Raw genomic sequence first — 16,620 nt, forward strand, 5'->3', positions numbered from 1 at the left:
TCCTCACGAGGGTCGCGGGGATGCTGGAGCCTATCCCAGCTGTCTTCGGGCGAGAGGGGGATTATTATTATTGTCGTTGTTATTAATAATTAATTCATTCATTCATTTTGTACCGCTTTTTCCTCACGAGGGTCGCAGGGGTGCTGGAGCCTATCCCAGCTGTCTTCAGGCGAGAGGCGGGGTACACCCTGGACTGGTCGCCAGCCAATCACAGGGCACATATAGACAAACAACCATTCACACTCACATTCATACCTATGGACAATTTGGAGTCGCCGATTAACCGAGCATGTTTTTGGAATGTGGGAGGAAACTGGCTTATTAATAATAATAATAATAATTATTATTATTATTATTACCACCATACCAGTCCAGTTCAAATGAGTTTGACTCTGCCCAGCCTTTTAAATTAGAACACATTGAAAGCATGAATCAGTGTGGGGGGAAAAAAAGACATGGATTCACTGTGTTCCACAGAATGAGGTGAATGTGTTTCATCACCCCCCCCCCCTCCCTCCCCCCGACTGTATGATGGATGTCCTTTCCTGTTGCAACAACTCACACTCACAGTTTGTGTTGTGAGAGCGAAATGTGATCTTGTGGTTTTATGCTTCATATCAGAACAACATGTGGCGGCAACGATGCAACGATGGCTGCCGGCCACAGACGTTTTTCTGTTTGTGATTAACTTTCAGCGAGAGTCTGACGTGCGCACATGGTCGTCATTGTCTTCTCTTCCGCTTCATGCCTCCCCCTCTTTGGCCGGTTATCTGTCTTCATTTTTTATCATGCTCTCCTCTTCTCTCCTGTAGGTCTACCTCCCTCACCCCTCAAATGGAGCAATAATGAAGTTGAATGTCTTCATACCATACGTTGCCATGTAGCTCATAGATAAGAGTAATTGATTATGGGATTCCTGCTGTTTGTTTTATTGTGTAGATAATCATTCATGATTATTTGATCCAGTCGCGTTTTTACAGTTGGAGGTAATTGTACTTACAGTAGAAGGTCGCTCTGCAGCATCAGAGGGGTCATCCATGTGATAGTCAGGTTTTCTGTATTTCGGATTTTCACAGCTTTCAGTCTTGTGGACTTGATCACATTTTGGATTGTGTCCTCCATCAGTCAGAGATGACTTCTGTTGGACCTGAGAGAGTCAGAATCTCTGTTCTGATTTAGGGTTCACATCAAACTCATTAAAGCATGCTTTTTTGTATGCTTAGTGCACTAAGCACTTAGTGCAAACTTAAAGCTTAGTGCACTTCAAGCCATCATGCTGCGACAGAAAAATATAATTGATAAGGAACTCAAATCTAGAGATACTGCAGAATTTCTTTCTCTCTCTGTTGTATTGACCCCAGCTTGTCTCCTTGTTTCCCTCCAGGTGAAGGTCAACATCATCGGAGAGGTCATCGAGCAGGGCTCAACCAACCTGAGCATGGACTCTGCTGGTTTCAGCCCCCACGCTGCCATCTACGCCATGCGTCCAGACGTCCGCTGCGTCATACACGTGCACACTCCTGCTATGGCTGCTGTACGTTTGCGCTTACACCAATTCACCACTTTTCATGCAAAATATATCATCGAAGTAACACATTTTGAAGCATACAAAGTGTGATGTGTTTTGATGCAGAAGCTTCTGGAATCAATGTTTCATCTTACACATTTACCTCAGATGTATGTCATACGTGGTGTTCCTTCATACAGATTCATACAGAACACTAAAGATGGAACAAATAGGGGAAAAAGTCTATTATTGAGTATAACATTTGTATATTTAGTATTTGGTTGGCTTTTTTTTTTGCTTGATTATAATACAATACATAAATCTAAAGTATGCATGCTAGTACATACATGAATGATGCATACCAGTACGCACATTCTCACTAGCCGTGGATTTTTATATACATTTGGATGGATACGTAGGCAGTAGCATATATGCACTTTTTATGTGTAGTCATGGTTTATACCAGGGGTCGGGAACCTTTTTGGCGAAGAGAGCCATGAAGGCCAGATATTTTAAAATGTGTACCTGTGAGAGCCATATACATTTTTTTAAACATTGAATGCAATAAAATGTGTGCATTTTTATGTAAGACCAACAGTTTTTGATATAATGGGCTCTAATTACGTAGACCAGGCACACTACCCCACGCCAATGGGGTGTGGCCAGCACACTTTCGTGAGCAGCGCAGTGTCTAATAATAAATCAAATACTTGTTGCCATTAATACAACTTCTGCTGCTGCATAGTTTTGCACCATACTCCGTATATTTCATTCTTTTGGCCATCTTTGCCAGAAGGCTTGGTTCTGCAGCTTTAGCTAGGTGACTATTTGACTAAAGGAGAAAAGTTTATATTTACATTTACCGGATTACTCAGTAATAATCGAGTTTTGGTGTTTGACCTGGAAAATATCAGGAAAGATGAAAAAGTTGTTGATTTTTAATATTATTTTTGACAGTCATTTCTGTGTTGTTTACTTTAAAATGTTAGCAAAAATAAATTTTTATTGTGGTAAGAAATGCTTGAGAGCCAGATACAGTCATCAAAAGAGCCCTACCTGGCTCCCGAGCCATAGGTTCCCTACCTCTGGTTTATACATTTGGGGTGTGTTAAAAAGCAGAGTTACACTGCCATCTACTGTGTGTAGTTGGAACCACAGGGTACAGTCCAACTAGAATGTGATGGCTGTTGGTGGAGTGCCACCAATACTAATAGAACAGATCCACACTGTCACTCTGGGTCATCTGATAATAGACTTTTTTTTGTTTTTAGTGCACGCTCAGCTGAGCAGTGGTGTCATGGGGAAATATCATGTGGAATAAGTGCTTTATTTAACTTTATTTTTCCTTTCCGCTTTTAGGTGTCATCTATGAAGTGCGGCATCCTGCCCATTTCTCAGGAGTCGCTCATTCTGGGTGACATCGCCTACTTCAACTACCAGGGCAGCCTGGATGACCCAGAGGAGCGCAAAGAGCTGCAAAAAGCACTGGGGCCGACTGCAAAGGTTGGAAAACCTCAGCCGTTAATTATCTTTAGTATAATTTGGGCTCTACTTGTGACGTATTCACAATGCTTGGTTTAGTCAGAACTGACCTAAATATAAATTTCCGTTCCATGTTCCTATGAAAGTGTCTCAGTGGTTGGTGAATTGTTTTCGAGGAAGTCAGTCACATTATTGTAATACATTTGTATGTTAGGTGTATTCTGTATTCTGGAAACAGGATGAGTTCTTATATAAAGTATATACAGTAATAAGTGTGTATGTGTTTTTAAAGGTTCTGGTACTGAGGAATCACGGCATGGTAGCTCTGGGTGAGACCTTGGAAGAGGCCTTTTACTACATCTACAATGCACAATATGCCAGTGAAATCCAGGTATACACACACACTTCATTTTAGGTGATAGCATATTTCATAATAATATTCATTCCTTTGTGAGGATAAGCGGTAAAGAAAATGGATGGATGAAGAGTACTATACTATACTATACTATTCTATACTATACTATACTATACTATACTATACTATACTATACTATACTATACTATACTCCAAACATCCTGGGTGACTACCCGGTCAAGCAAACAAAAAACAAAACATTAATCCCAACAGCAAAGCCCAGCTTAATTTTGCGAAATAAATCCCCTAAGCATGTTTGTTGTCCAATGTGTGATTTATTCCTTGTGTTGTGGCTTTTCACTGACCAGTAGAATGACTTTTACTAAATGACATTTTTCTCCCCAGACGGATTAGGATACGTCCTTGCTTTGCACGCTAGCAGCAATAATTCAGCATTGAAAGCATTTTAGACATAATACTATATATTGCATGGATGTAAAAAAAAAAAAAAAGTAACAGTTTGTTCCTCTGGACTGACTTTTTAGGTGAACGCTATCTCGTGTGCTGGCGGCATAGACAACCTGATCTTGCTTGACCAAGAGAAATACAAATCCCGTGTGTACACTGTAGCCGCAGAAGTCTCCGCAGTCATACACAGTCCGTTCAAGTGGAAAGTTGGCGAGATGGAGTTTGAGTCTCTGATGAGGATGCTGGATAACCTGGTGGGTGTACATGGATTACTTTGGAGTGTCACTGTGGCGTCCTGACACTGAATCCGAGCTTCCTGTCTTCATGGTGACATTTATGATATCCCTTGCAGGGCTACAGAACCGGTCACACCTATCGCCATCCCATTGTGCGTGAGAAACCGAGGCACAAGAGCGACGTGGAGATCCCCGCCACCGTCACGGCGTTTATGTTCGAAGAGGACATGGACCCGACACGATTGCCCTTCAAGTTTCTACAGCAGCGACAGCAGAGGGAGAAAACACGCTGGCTTAACTCGCCCAACAGCTACACCAAGGTCAACGTGGAGGGCGGACATGAGCGCTACAACCACAACAGGACAATCACGGTTAGCATACGTTGGCACTTCATTTGGTTAATTGGCGACTCCAAATTATCCATAGGTATGAATGTGAGTGTGAATGGTTGTTTGTCTATATGTGCCCTGTGATTGGCTTGGGGTGTACCCCGCCTCTTGCTGAAAGACAGCTGGGATAGGCTCCAGCATGGAGCGACCTTTGTGAGAATAAGCGGTAAAGAAAATGGATGGATGAAGGGTACTATACTATACTATACTATACTATACTATACTATACTATACTATACTATACTATACTATACTATACCACTCTAAAATGTTACATTGCCATCTAGTGGTGGAATAAAGGATTCATTCATTAATTTCTACCGCTTTTTCCTCACGAGGGTCGCGGGGGTGCTGGAGCCTATCCCAGCTGTCTTTGGGCGAGAGGCGGGGTACACCCTGGACTGGTCGCCAGCCAATCACAGGGCACATATAGACAAACAACCATTCACACTCACATTTTGGAGTCGCCAATTAACCTAGCATGTTTTTGGAATGTGGGAGGAAACCGGAGTACCCGGAGGAATTGAACCCTGGTCTCATAACTGTGAGGTCTGCGTGCTAACCACTCGACCGCCGTGCCGCCTGGAATAAAGGATTATATTTATATATTTATTTATTCATTGTTTTACTCATTGTTATTGGAATATGTTTGTATTTGACACAAAATATATATTTGACATTTTAATGATTATTGTAACATATAATATAACATATAATAACATATCATTCCATTTCCAGTGGATGAAGGCAGAGGAGACCGGAACCCCGATCTGTATCGAGGACCCCAATCAGTTTGTCCCTCTCAACACGGACCCCAATGAGGTGCTGCAGAAGAGGAACAAAGTGAGTCTAAAGTCCCCACCATCGTGTGAACCATCAGCGTCTGTAAAAATCCGTACTGATGTATTAAACGATGATATTATAACTTTGATGGACAGAGCTTTGGTTTTTGTTCTTTTAACAGATTAGAGAGCAGAATCGGTGCGATGTGATGACATCAGGACCTCGGTCTCAGCACCTCGCTGGTATCCCGGTTGATCAACCACGACGGGTAAGTTGAAAATACACAAAAGTAAAGTTTTTTTTAGTTTTTTTTTTTTTTTAAGTTTGAATTGAATCTAACTGGCCGCTTATCTCTTCACGCCTTGTTCACCCTCATCACCCTGTAAGTCCAGGGTGTGGTCTTCCACTGGGGATATACACAGTTGATAGATAGATTGATTAATATACAGTCAGAGATGTCACTTGATCTACTGCAATGGCCAGTTAGTAACATCATATGGCCACAAGGGGGAGCCTGGTGATCATTCAAGGCCCAAATTAGTTTCTTTTTTAACCTCTCAAGATAGATGGAACTAAATGACAAATGGATAAATAATAATGTTGATGTTTTCTGGTTGGTATCCTGTGTTGAAGGAACTGGTGCAGATAAACATTCTGGTAAATACCCACAATTACCTCTCTTTTTTTTTTTTTTTGTCACATTTGGACAGTTTGGTGTCACTGCGCAAAGAGCATGCTTTGTTGGGCACAGAAACACATTTGCATATGTTGTATTTGTGTATAAATCTTGTGTTGAGTTTATATTCTTTAAGCATTCAAAGGTACAGATGTGGTTTGTGTGCATGCGATGACGCAATGGCGTTTTATGCTTGTCTTGTCTTGTTTGTGCAATGCTGGCTTTTTCCTCATCTGGGTTGAAGATGTTTGGGTGTATAGAGGATTCCTATGAGTCTCGTTTGAGGTGGTTGGTAGTATTTGATGTTGAAACGAGCGACTACTGTCGTAGCGACAATGAAAGGTCTTCTCATACACTCAGCCTCTATAGGGTGTTTTTATGTCTGTATGTTCATTGTTTAATATGTGCGTTTGTACAAAAATGAATGTCTTTTATGATTCTCCTGAGTCTGTCTATGTTTGTGTGTGTACTGTGTAGCCATACGTGCCCACAGAGGAAGAACAGATGGCCCCACTGCCTCCCAACCCTTTCAATGAGCTGTCAGAGAAGGACCTGGAAGAGTATCGCAGAAACGTGGAGAGGGGGCAACTGGGTCTTGGTAGGAGGCGCATGGCAACACTCGCACACACATGCATGTTGTTGTTATCGTTTAATACATACAGTAATGTATAATCCCGTCACGTTGTTTTTTTCCAAAATATATTAATACATTTAGTTGATTTTTGGTTAGTTCTAAAATATATCCACCTATGAATATGTTTGTCCCTAAATGAAGCATTTCCAAGCATAAAAGTGGCTATAGGAGAAATACAAATTCAAGGCATTCAGGATGCATTCAAAGATGTTGTGATGATATGTAGATGCAATAAAAATCAGCAGACTTTACAGGTAAGTTCATGTCTAGAAGGCTCTAATAATGTTAAAAAATATATATTAAGAAGGTTGTAAACAGGTTTTCCACTCCTACTTTTTGGAAATTCACTCATCACGGTCGAGTCTGGAATCAGTTAACTGTGATAAATGAGGGATTTCTGTGTAGCGGAAATGGAAACAAACACCAGGCTATTGTTTGCACCTTTACTTGTCACTTCTGCAGTGGTGCATATTTTTATTTAGACTCTTCTGTTGAAAAAAATATTTTATACATGTGTAGATCATTTTTGTTGCATGCAGGTTAATACCGTTATGCATTAATTAGAAGTTCACTTTAAACATGAACATTGCACGTGTACCTAATGCAGTGGCCCACAAGTGTGTATAGTCCATAGTGAGCAGCAAACACAACACACCTTTTTCATCCCAACAGGCCCTTTGTGCACACATGCACACGCACAGGACAGCTAATGCTAATCATATTAGCAGATGGCGAAACAAACAGACAGAAGGTCTTCACACCCACCTTATGACCATTGCTTGTTGCTATGACACTGGTGCCCCCACAGGCCCCCCACCCTGAATCCCCAGTGACCAATCTGGATGCCAGCTGGAGACCGTCTGGACTAGCCTAAAACACGTTAAACACACGTGCACACAAGGCCAACATGCAAATTGTCCATAGGTATGAATGTGAGTGTGAATGGTTGTTTGTCTATATGTGCCCTGTGATTGGCTGGCGACCAGTCCAGGGTGTACCCCGCCTCTCGCCCAAAGACAGCTGGGATAGGCTCCAGCACCCCCGCAACCCTTGTGAGGATAAGCGGTAGAAAATGAATGAATGAAATTGAAAAAACTCTGGCGCCTAAAGGGTTTGTGCCCCCCCACCCCGTCATAATGCTAGGCTCGACCCCCACTGATGTGACTGAAGGTTTGAGGATACAAGTGCTGTGTTTCACAAAGTAAGCGTGTCATTTTTGTTCAGCATCGGGATTTTTTTGACATGACGTTTGTATGACATCATCAGTGTAGTACATCAATAGTGACTTACCCCCCCCCCCACTTCGAGCCAAGTTCTGGTGGGAGTTCAGCGATGAGGAACGTCAAGCCCGTTACTACTAAGTGGGGGGCCACTTGAGTAAAGACTTCTCAAAACAATATGCGTTCAAAAGAGGAATACATTTGCATCACTAAAATGCATCCTCCATAAAATCACACCTCAAAATTGTTCTCTGCCCAAAGCACCCCCGCGACCCTCGTGAGGATAAGCGGTATAAAATGAATGAATGAATGAATTAGCCAAGATGCTAATGCTGAGCTGCACGTCATCTCAGATGCACTAGCAGTTGCTGCTATAAACCTTTTTTTTCTACACTAAAACAAATGATTGTCCTGAGTTAACTGTGTTCTTTTGACGTGTGGGGGGGCGGACGCTTTAGTCCAAGAAGATAATGATCCTTAAAACACTCTTTTAGGTATGATTATGGTTTGAAAAGAGAATATTAATGCATCTGTGCCTGATGGAAACTCCCAGTTATACAACATTGTCCTTGTTCTAAAGTGCCCCCCCCCCACGTCAGGATAATAATGTTAAAGAAAAAGCCTGTCATTCATTAAGTGATGATTCTGGGAAATTTGCAGAAGAGCATCTGTGCATGTCCGAATCCCGACATGTGTGTGATCACTAATCTCTTGACTCCGCTTCCCGGCGACCTCTCTGACCTTTCATCTCAATCCCCATGCACCCTCTCTCCCCGACCGCTCGCCACCGCTGTCTTGCCGCTCCTTCAATCCCAACTGCAATCTGCTCATCCCGCACTCATAACACCCCCTGACCCCCACCGCCACCCCTACTTGCTACCAAACCCTACCACCCCTGCAGATGGCGAGCACGAGCTAACCTCTGATGACGGCTCCACACTCTCTCAGTCTCTGTCACTCACCCAGTCGCCGCAAAGCACTCCGGCTAAACAAGGTATCAGTCTGTCCATCATAGTGTCTGTGTCTGTAGCTGTCACTCACATTAGTGGTATCGAATCTCAGCAACACAATGCTCAGACACACTAAATATGTTTTGGGGTTTTTTTGTTTTTTTTTGCTGCAGAAAGATTCTGTTTTTTTTTTGTCATATTCACTTCATAGAAGCCATGACTCACAACAGCAGTTTAAAAAAACAACATAATAAAAATAAAAAATAATTATTAGTCATGCTGTGTCGTTAGTAACTTGGCTCACTGTTGCACCACACGGCAGAAAAAATACAAAACGAGTCAGCGGGACTATTAAGAAAGATTTAATAGGCTTTCCACTCTGCACTCTTTCTCCATTTCAAAGAAAGAAGGGATCGTGTTAGTCACATTCAAAACGCTGTTTCATTGCCAATTGGGCTCTGCTGCCCAATACTGCAGAGGAAAGGACAAGGGAAGTTGGCAGAAGTCCAGATATTCATTAACTTTATGGGGTATTTAATGGTGAAAGAAAACCTAGCACCATCTTCTGGAATTTTTGGTGCACTGCTGCATGGGGTTGCGGGGGGGTGCTGGCGGGGTACACCCTGGACTGGTCGCCAGCCAATCACAGGGCACATATAGACAAACAACCATTCACACTCACATTCATACCTATGGACAATTTGGAGTCGCTAATTAACCTAGCATGTTTTTTTGGAATGTGGGAGGAAACCGGAGTACCCGGAGAAAACCCACGCATGCACGGGGAGAACATGCAAACTCCACACAGAGATGGCCGAGGGTGGAATTGAACCCTGGTCTCCTAGCTGTGAGGTCTACGCGTGAACCGCTACTCCACCGTGCCACCCTCATGATCTAATTAAGGTGTCAACATGTGTGTTTAAAAGCTAGTTTTACGCCAATTTATGCAATAATTATTTTTTTTAGTGCGTTAAACATGCTGTCCGTGTTTGCATGTGCGCCATCATCATCGCAGAACGACGTACGAGGCCAGCGGCATGACCTCATAGAGGAGCTCCTCCATAACTTTTAAATAACGACACCACAGGATTGACTTCCTGTCAGCTTTCCTCTCGGCACAACACACACACAATCACACAGATCCTAACAATTAACCCCCCCCCCCCCCCCCCCCCCCCCCCCCCCCCCCCGAAGTACACAGGCTCAGGGGACCTATATTTTTAACGCCATGGCTGCGGGATCGGACACTTGTGATGGAATCGGGTCAGTTGTTACATGCTTCATTTTCAGTATGTTTTTTTTTTTTTTTTTTTCTCAGGTTGAAAATAACTTGAGAAGTAGCGGTATGGTTCCTTTGCGGTTATCCAACACCGGCGCCCTGCTTCCTGGGGCCAGTAGAACAGATGTGACAGTAGCAGGGTTTTAACACGGACATTGGGTGTAGTCTGCTAGCCCAGACCTACATTGAAAGGTGAAAGGAGGACACGTTCTTTAGGCTATCGGGTCACCGAGGCTTTACGCTGGCATGTTATAAAATATGTAGAGCACAAGGACGGCGGAAGTGCAAGCACACACCTGTACTGGTGTTTGTGTATCCGAGCCAGCAGTGACACATTTACTATAGCAGTGAAGTGTACCACATTAAAAGCATGGACTGTAAATCCTAATCAAGTCACATTTAATGCGCCCGTGTCCTAGTTTGAACTAGCAAAGGCTGCTTCATCCACCATGGGGAACATCCAACTGGAACATTAAAATGTCTATATTCATTTCCCATAACCATAAATAATCAGATTGTATAATGTTTTAAAGCTTTATAATATTGTATTATAATATTGTACGCTTGCCGTGTGTCTAAAAAGGATATTTTTATGGGCATCTCTGTTACACACTTTTTTTCGCCAGAAGGTAACCCCCCCCCCCCAAAAAAAAAATCACGGATCTGCTACTACTCTAGTATTACAAGCTAGAGTGTACTTATAGTATATATGTTGTAATTATGTACATTTTTTGTTCCTGTGTTGCACATCTTTATGGTCTTTATCTATTTCCATAACATATTTTTTCACTTATACATTACACATACTGACCTGTCATCAATGTTTGAGATATTATAGTATATATAATAATATCCCTTTATTTATTATCTATTGTTTATTTATTATTTATTATTTATTATTTATTATTTATTATTTATTATTTATTATTTATTATTTATTATTTATTATTTATTATTTATTATTTATTATTTATTATTTATTATTTATTATTTATTATTTTTTTATTATTATTTATTGTTTATTATTTATTATTTATTATTTAGTCAGTGATAACACAACTGAACATAAAAATGCACTTTTTAAGGGAGAAAAAAAATCCAATCCTACATGGCTCTGTGTGGAAAAGATAACTGAGATTAAATTAGGTCTATAAGTTTGGAAAAGGTTAAGCCATTTTTAAAGCTTTGGGGCTCCAGCTAACCACAGCGAGAGCCATTATCCACAAATGACCAAAATATGTAACAGCGGTGAACCTTCCCAGGAGTTGGCCGGCCAACCAAAATGACCACAAGAACGCGGTAACGACTCATCCAAGAGGTCCCAAAAGACCCCCCACAAGACATTTGGGAAAATACTGAAAAAGTTGAAACATAAAAGTTGAACTTTTAGGAAGGCGTGTGTCCCATTACATAAAAGTAAAAGTGAGGCCACCTTTGAGAAAAAGAACATCATACCAACAGTAAAATATGGTGGCGGTAGTGTGATGGTTTGGGGCTGTTTTGCTGCTTTAGGATGTGGAAGACTTGCTGTGATAAATGGAACCATGAATTGTGATGTACATTTTGGTGAGGATCTGGATAAAGGTGCGAATACAGGAAGTTATTATTTATTAACAACTCTTACAGTCATTATAGATTTTTATGTGTTGAAGTGGATGATAAGTGGAGGCATATCCTCTATTAGAACTAATATTTTAGTCTTTTCTATAGTCTCTTTATTCAGTTTTCTATTCTTCCATTGGCTGCTTGTCCTAACATGTCTTCCTCTTGTCCTCTCAGTCAACCACTCGGGCCTGACGAACGGCAAAGACAACCACTGCGACGTGGACCAAGAGCTGTCCAAGCGTGTCAGCCAGCTTGACACCAGCGTGGAGAGCGTGGAGATCACGGTGCGCCCCGGCGAGAAGATCGAGGAGGTTCTGTCTCAAGAGAGCTCACCTTCCAAGTCGCCTAATACTAAGAAGAAGAAGAAGTTCCGTACCCCGTCCTTCCTGAAGAAGAACAAAAAGAAAGAGAAGACGGAGGCCTGAGCAGGCAAGAAAACGAGGAGAAGTTGGTGTCTTTTATTGTTGTCTTTGTTTTTTTCTCTCCTGTTATGGTTTTGATTATTTTACAATTTTACAAAAAAAAGGGTTTTATATGCTAAAAAGCAAAAATAAGTGATTAGGGTGGAATGCCGTGGGTTGCTGACCACATATGCAGTACTTTGACGTGGGATCCCTGCAGGCTGCACCATGATGCTGGATCAACTGGATCCTCCTGTGTTGTCCTCTCATCTCATCGTAGTCGAAAAACAATTGGATTGCAACAAAACTGCACTGTAGACGTATTGTGGTCCTCTTTGCCCTACGGTTCGAGTCCCCTCACCGAGAGGCTTCATGAAGTCACACTGGACACTTTCCCCCTCCCTTAGTGGCCACAGGGGACGTTTACTCCTTGTATTCAACATGGCTGCAGCAACATTTAGCGTCGTCAACATCTCAAAAATACTATACTGTATATTTATGTAACATTTCACTTTTCCTTCTTTTTTTCTGCAATTTTAGTCAATTAGAATTCATCTCATGAGATCTGATGTTTTTATTCAACGTTTGCTTTGAGTCAGCGTCCTTTTCTACTCATTTCGAAGCTTTTCCAGGCACCAATTTTGTGTCTTTTTTTTTTTGTGAGGAGTGCAAATCATATTCTAAATTAGAGTAGACAAAGTTATATATAACACAAATACACGACGACTGGATATGTCAGCTATAGATTTGTAATTTTATTTTTTTATTTGAATGTGCTTGCACTTTTGTTGGTGATATGTGACCCATTGTAGCGGCTGGTAGTTTGACCAGCGAAGGGACTGGAAAGTATTTGGTCAAAGTTGTGCAAGAAGTAGCAAAAGCCTGGAAGGCCTGGAAATGAAGCCAAGCGAGGACACACGGAAAGTGTTTTTAGCAAGAAGGAAGAAAGGCTGTCTCGGGTGTAAAAATGATGTCTGAACTCAGCAAAAAGTTGTTTAAAAAAAAAAAAAAAAAAAAAAAGCAGGAAGTGCAGTGCTGATACACGTCTAATAATAAGAGAATCACAAGGACTATTAGGGCCACACTGGAAAGTGGAAAAACTACAAATTACTTTTGTTGTTGTTGCAATTTAAATTTTTTACACCAGAAAAATAAAAAAAAAACTCCTCATAGCTCTAATGTGATTCTTGTTAAATGTAAATTTTATTATTTTTATATTAAAATTAGTGATGTCCGATATTGGCTTTTTTGCCGAAAACCTTTTTTTGTGGTGGAATGAACACATATGTGTTGTATAATGCAACTTTTTTTTTTTTTTTTTTTCAGGAAAAAAAAATTATGATATCAACCGATATTGCATTTTTATGCTGATATTGACATCCCTTAATTATTCATTTATGACCGGTTATGCAGTAATAAGAGTTTGACTAAAATTTAGGACATTATTGTCATAATGTTATCTTTATTTTTGCACGAAAAATTACATTTTTGTATTTTAATTACATTTTTTTATATTGCAGTATTTAACCAAATGTACTTTTTAAAAATCATATTAAATTTTTCACATAAAATAATTTCGAATAAATGTACAACTTATTGTGACTTTATTCTTGTACTAATTTTTTTATTGCAACATGATCTTGTAAAATACAATTAGGACCATTTTTAATGTTATAATTAACAATAAATGTAATATTTAAATTGTAGGATTTATAATGTCTTCTTCCCAGCGTGGCCCTAATATTCTGTGGTCGAGAATTATGAAGTATGAAGCAGTGATGACTTTTGTAAAGTGTGTTTATAAAGAAATCTATATATGTATGAGTGTGTTTAAAGCCATATTCTAAGTAGTCCATGTTTTTAAGGGGTTCATGGCCCTGAAAGGACCTCTTGTTGACTCACCCCCCCCCCCCCCTCCCCAGGCGGTGAAACAACACCCCAAAAGTCTTTACAGGTGGTGCTTTTATGTTGAATTGGATCACTCGGCAAGCACATTTCACTCCCCAAAGCCTGCCTTGTGCAACCTTTTTAAATAGTTTAGTAAATGTCAGATGAGCCACAGTTGACCGCCATGGCCGCCACCCTGGCCGTGGACCAATATCCCAGCTTGCAATGTGAACTAGTGGATTTAGAGGGAAGGCTGCGTCTTTTATTTTAGCTGGGTCCAACATTTGGGTATTTTATGTGGAGGGAGAGGGGGTGGGAAGTCGGGCAGCAGCCGGTCGAGGTCACGCAAGTGAAAGATGGAAGGCGAGTTTGTACCAACAATGAGACACCAGCATGGTTACTTACATCTTCTTTCATACCATCTCTCCTCCTGTAAAAAGGATTTGTTTTTGTCATGCTCCATTTTTATGGCTTTCTTTATTCTCCATTAGTTCGCAGAGAGCACTATATTGTAGTATTGTTGTTTATGACGCATTTTAGGAGCACAAATTGCTCCCACATGAACTTATTTCTTTGCACTTTGCGTTACTAATGCCTCTCCCTCACCCCCATTTTCTGTTGGGGAAAAAAAACAAAAAAAAACATAATTTTGCTTTGGCTCACCGCAATGAGCCAAGCGACTTTGTGACCTGTGAACCCTCACCTATAAAAGCTAATCTAATAGTTGTATTGCTAATCAGTGTACATTCACAAATAAACTGTATTTTACCACAACCGAAACTCATTTTCATATTTTCATTTGTGTTATATTTTTTGTGTGTTGAGCATAATTCATTCATGATTACGTTGCCATGACGTGCACACATTTGCAAAGGAATAGCAAAGCCACAATAAGGAATGATGGTGCATATCGTTCCTTTAAATATGCCAAACTTAATCTTTGTATTTGCTGCAGTTGAGTGGAAGGGGAAGTGAGGCGTTTAAAGTCGTGGATGTGCCTTCAATGCAATCGCATGGCTAGCCACCAATATGCATGGAAATAAACCTGACTGCACCGTTCTTAATGGAAAAATGACATATTAGGCTTTTGACTGGAAAGGCCACACCGAAAAGAAAAAGTATTCTGCTGTGAAATGTTATGAGAATGAAGTCCTAATATCGTTATACCAACTTGAATATGAGGACTGGAAAGTATTTTTATTCATATAACTTGGACAAACAATGAAAATATCAATGATTTGTCACATCATCATCATTGATGATCGGGACCTCGCTGAACTTTGGGCTTTCATTCAACGGAAATGTTGACATTTGTTGTTAAAATGATCACTTCAGGCGGCACGGTGGACGAGTGGTTAGCGCGCACACCTCACAGCTAGGAGACCAGGGTTCAATTCCACCCTCGGCCATCTCCGGGTACTCCGGTTTCTTCCCACATTCCAAAAACATGCTAGGTTAATTGGCCACTCCAAATTGTCCATAGGTATGAATGTGAGTGTGAATGGTTGTTTGTCTATATGTGCCCTGTGATTGGCTGGCGACCAGTCCAGGGTGTACCCCGCCTCTCGCCCGAAGACAGCTGGGATAGGCTCCAGCACACTCGCGACCCTCGTGAGGATGAATGAATGAATAATAGATATCAAGGCTGCAAGGTGGACTAGTGGTTAGCACACTGGCCTTACAGCTAGGAGACCCGAGTTCAATTCCACCCTTAGTGGAAGTTCTTTAAAAGTTCTCCGTGGGTTTTCTCCGGGTACTCCGGTTTCCTCCCACATTCCAAAAACATGCTAGGTTAATTGGCGACTCCAAATTGTCCATAGGTATGAATGTGAGTGTGAATGGTTGTTTGTCTATATGTGCCCTGTGATTGGCTGGCGACCAGCCCAAAGACAGGTGGGATAGGCTCCAGCACCCCCGCGACCCTCGTGAGGATAAGCGGTAGAAAATGAATGAATGAATGAATAATAGATATCAAGGACTAGTGGTTAGCACACAGGCCTCACAGCTAGGAGACCTGAGTTCAATTCCACCCTTAGTGGAAGTTCTTTGAAAGTTCTCAGTGAGTTTTCTCCAGGTACTCCGGTTTCCTCCCACATTCCAAAAAACATGCTAGGTTAATTGGCGACTCCAAATTGTCCATAGGTATGAATGTGAGTGTGAATGGTTGTTTGTCTATATGTGCCCTGTGAGTTTTTGTATTGGAAACTAGCTTAATAGCTTAATTACACTTTTTTTTTTACATCTTCATCAGCAGTGTAGTGCATCAACGGTGATTTACAGCACAAGCGCAAATCTGGTCGACTTTTTCGTGATGGGGAACGTAGCTGTGAATAAAGAATTGCCCTTCTTTCTCGTGGCAACCTGTATAGTTTCCTGTATTTTAACTTTAGTGAAAAACTACATGTGACGATGGCGGTAGCGTCCATGTTTGAGCGACAACAATTTGGACAGCACTGTTTGATCTTTCCATCTGGTCAGAGAATTCCTTTTAACATTGGTGGGAATTTTCAGGAAAATTCCCTTTTGTTTTCCAATGCAAATGTTGGCAGGTATGGACTGAGTGGCCGGCACACAAACGGAACCAGACCTTTGTGGGGTACTTTAAAGTCTTCACTGATTGATTCCATTTTTTTTGTATTTAATATCAAGCGTGTGTGGGTACAACTCCAAAGTCTCTTCCTCCACAAACAGGAGCCAAAAGGATATTTTTAGCATCCCAGCATGATGCTAGCTAACACAAACATCCAA

At 41.1% G+C, this 16,620-nt stretch overlaps 1 protein-coding gene across 9 annotated transcripts in view; it reads left to right on the forward strand.

The window, feature by feature from the left end:
- The window catches only part of add3a (adducin 3 (gamma) a), an 85,944-nt gene extending 71,425 nt beyond the window's left edge, over positions 1 to 14,519 (forward strand). For 6 of the 9 annotated variants that reach the window (XM_058064995.2, XM_058064919.2, XM_058064742.2 and 3 more), the window contains 11 exons: positions 1,385 to 1,534; positions 2,867 to 3,010; positions 3,282 to 3,380; positions 3,890 to 4,066; positions 4,165 to 4,419; positions 5,176 to 5,280; positions 5,402 to 5,488; positions 5,854 to 5,877; positions 6,374 to 6,494; positions 8,652 to 8,744; positions 11,759 to 14,519. In XM_058064995.2, the coding sequence (XP_057920978.2) occupies positions 1,385 to 1,534; positions 2,867 to 3,010; positions 3,282 to 3,380; positions 3,890 to 4,066; positions 4,165 to 4,419; positions 5,176 to 5,280; positions 5,402 to 5,488; positions 5,854 to 5,877; positions 6,374 to 6,494; positions 8,652 to 8,744; positions 11,759 to 12,009 (1,506 nt within the window). In that variant the 3' untranslated portion in view covers positions 12,010 to 14,519. The remainder of the gene's footprint in view (positions 1 to 1,384; positions 1,535 to 2,866; positions 3,011 to 3,281; positions 3,381 to 3,889; positions 4,067 to 4,164; positions 4,420 to 5,175; positions 5,281 to 5,401; positions 5,489 to 5,853; positions 5,878 to 6,373; positions 6,495 to 8,651; positions 8,745 to 11,758) is intronic. The other 3 variants (XM_058065221.2, XM_058065211.2, XM_058065231.2) reach the window with 3 other exon arrangements.
- The last annotated feature ends 2,101 nt before the right edge of the window (positions 14,520 to 16,620 follow it).

This window comes from Doryrhamphus excisus, linkage group LG9 (assembly GCF_037039965.1).
Source record: "Doryrhamphus excisus strain RoL-2023G ecotype Guam linkage group LG9, RoL_Dexc_Guam_v1.1, whole genome shotgun sequence".
NCBI lineage: Eukaryota > Metazoa > Chordata > Actinopteri > Syngnathiformes > Syngnathidae > Doryrhamphus > Doryrhamphus excisus.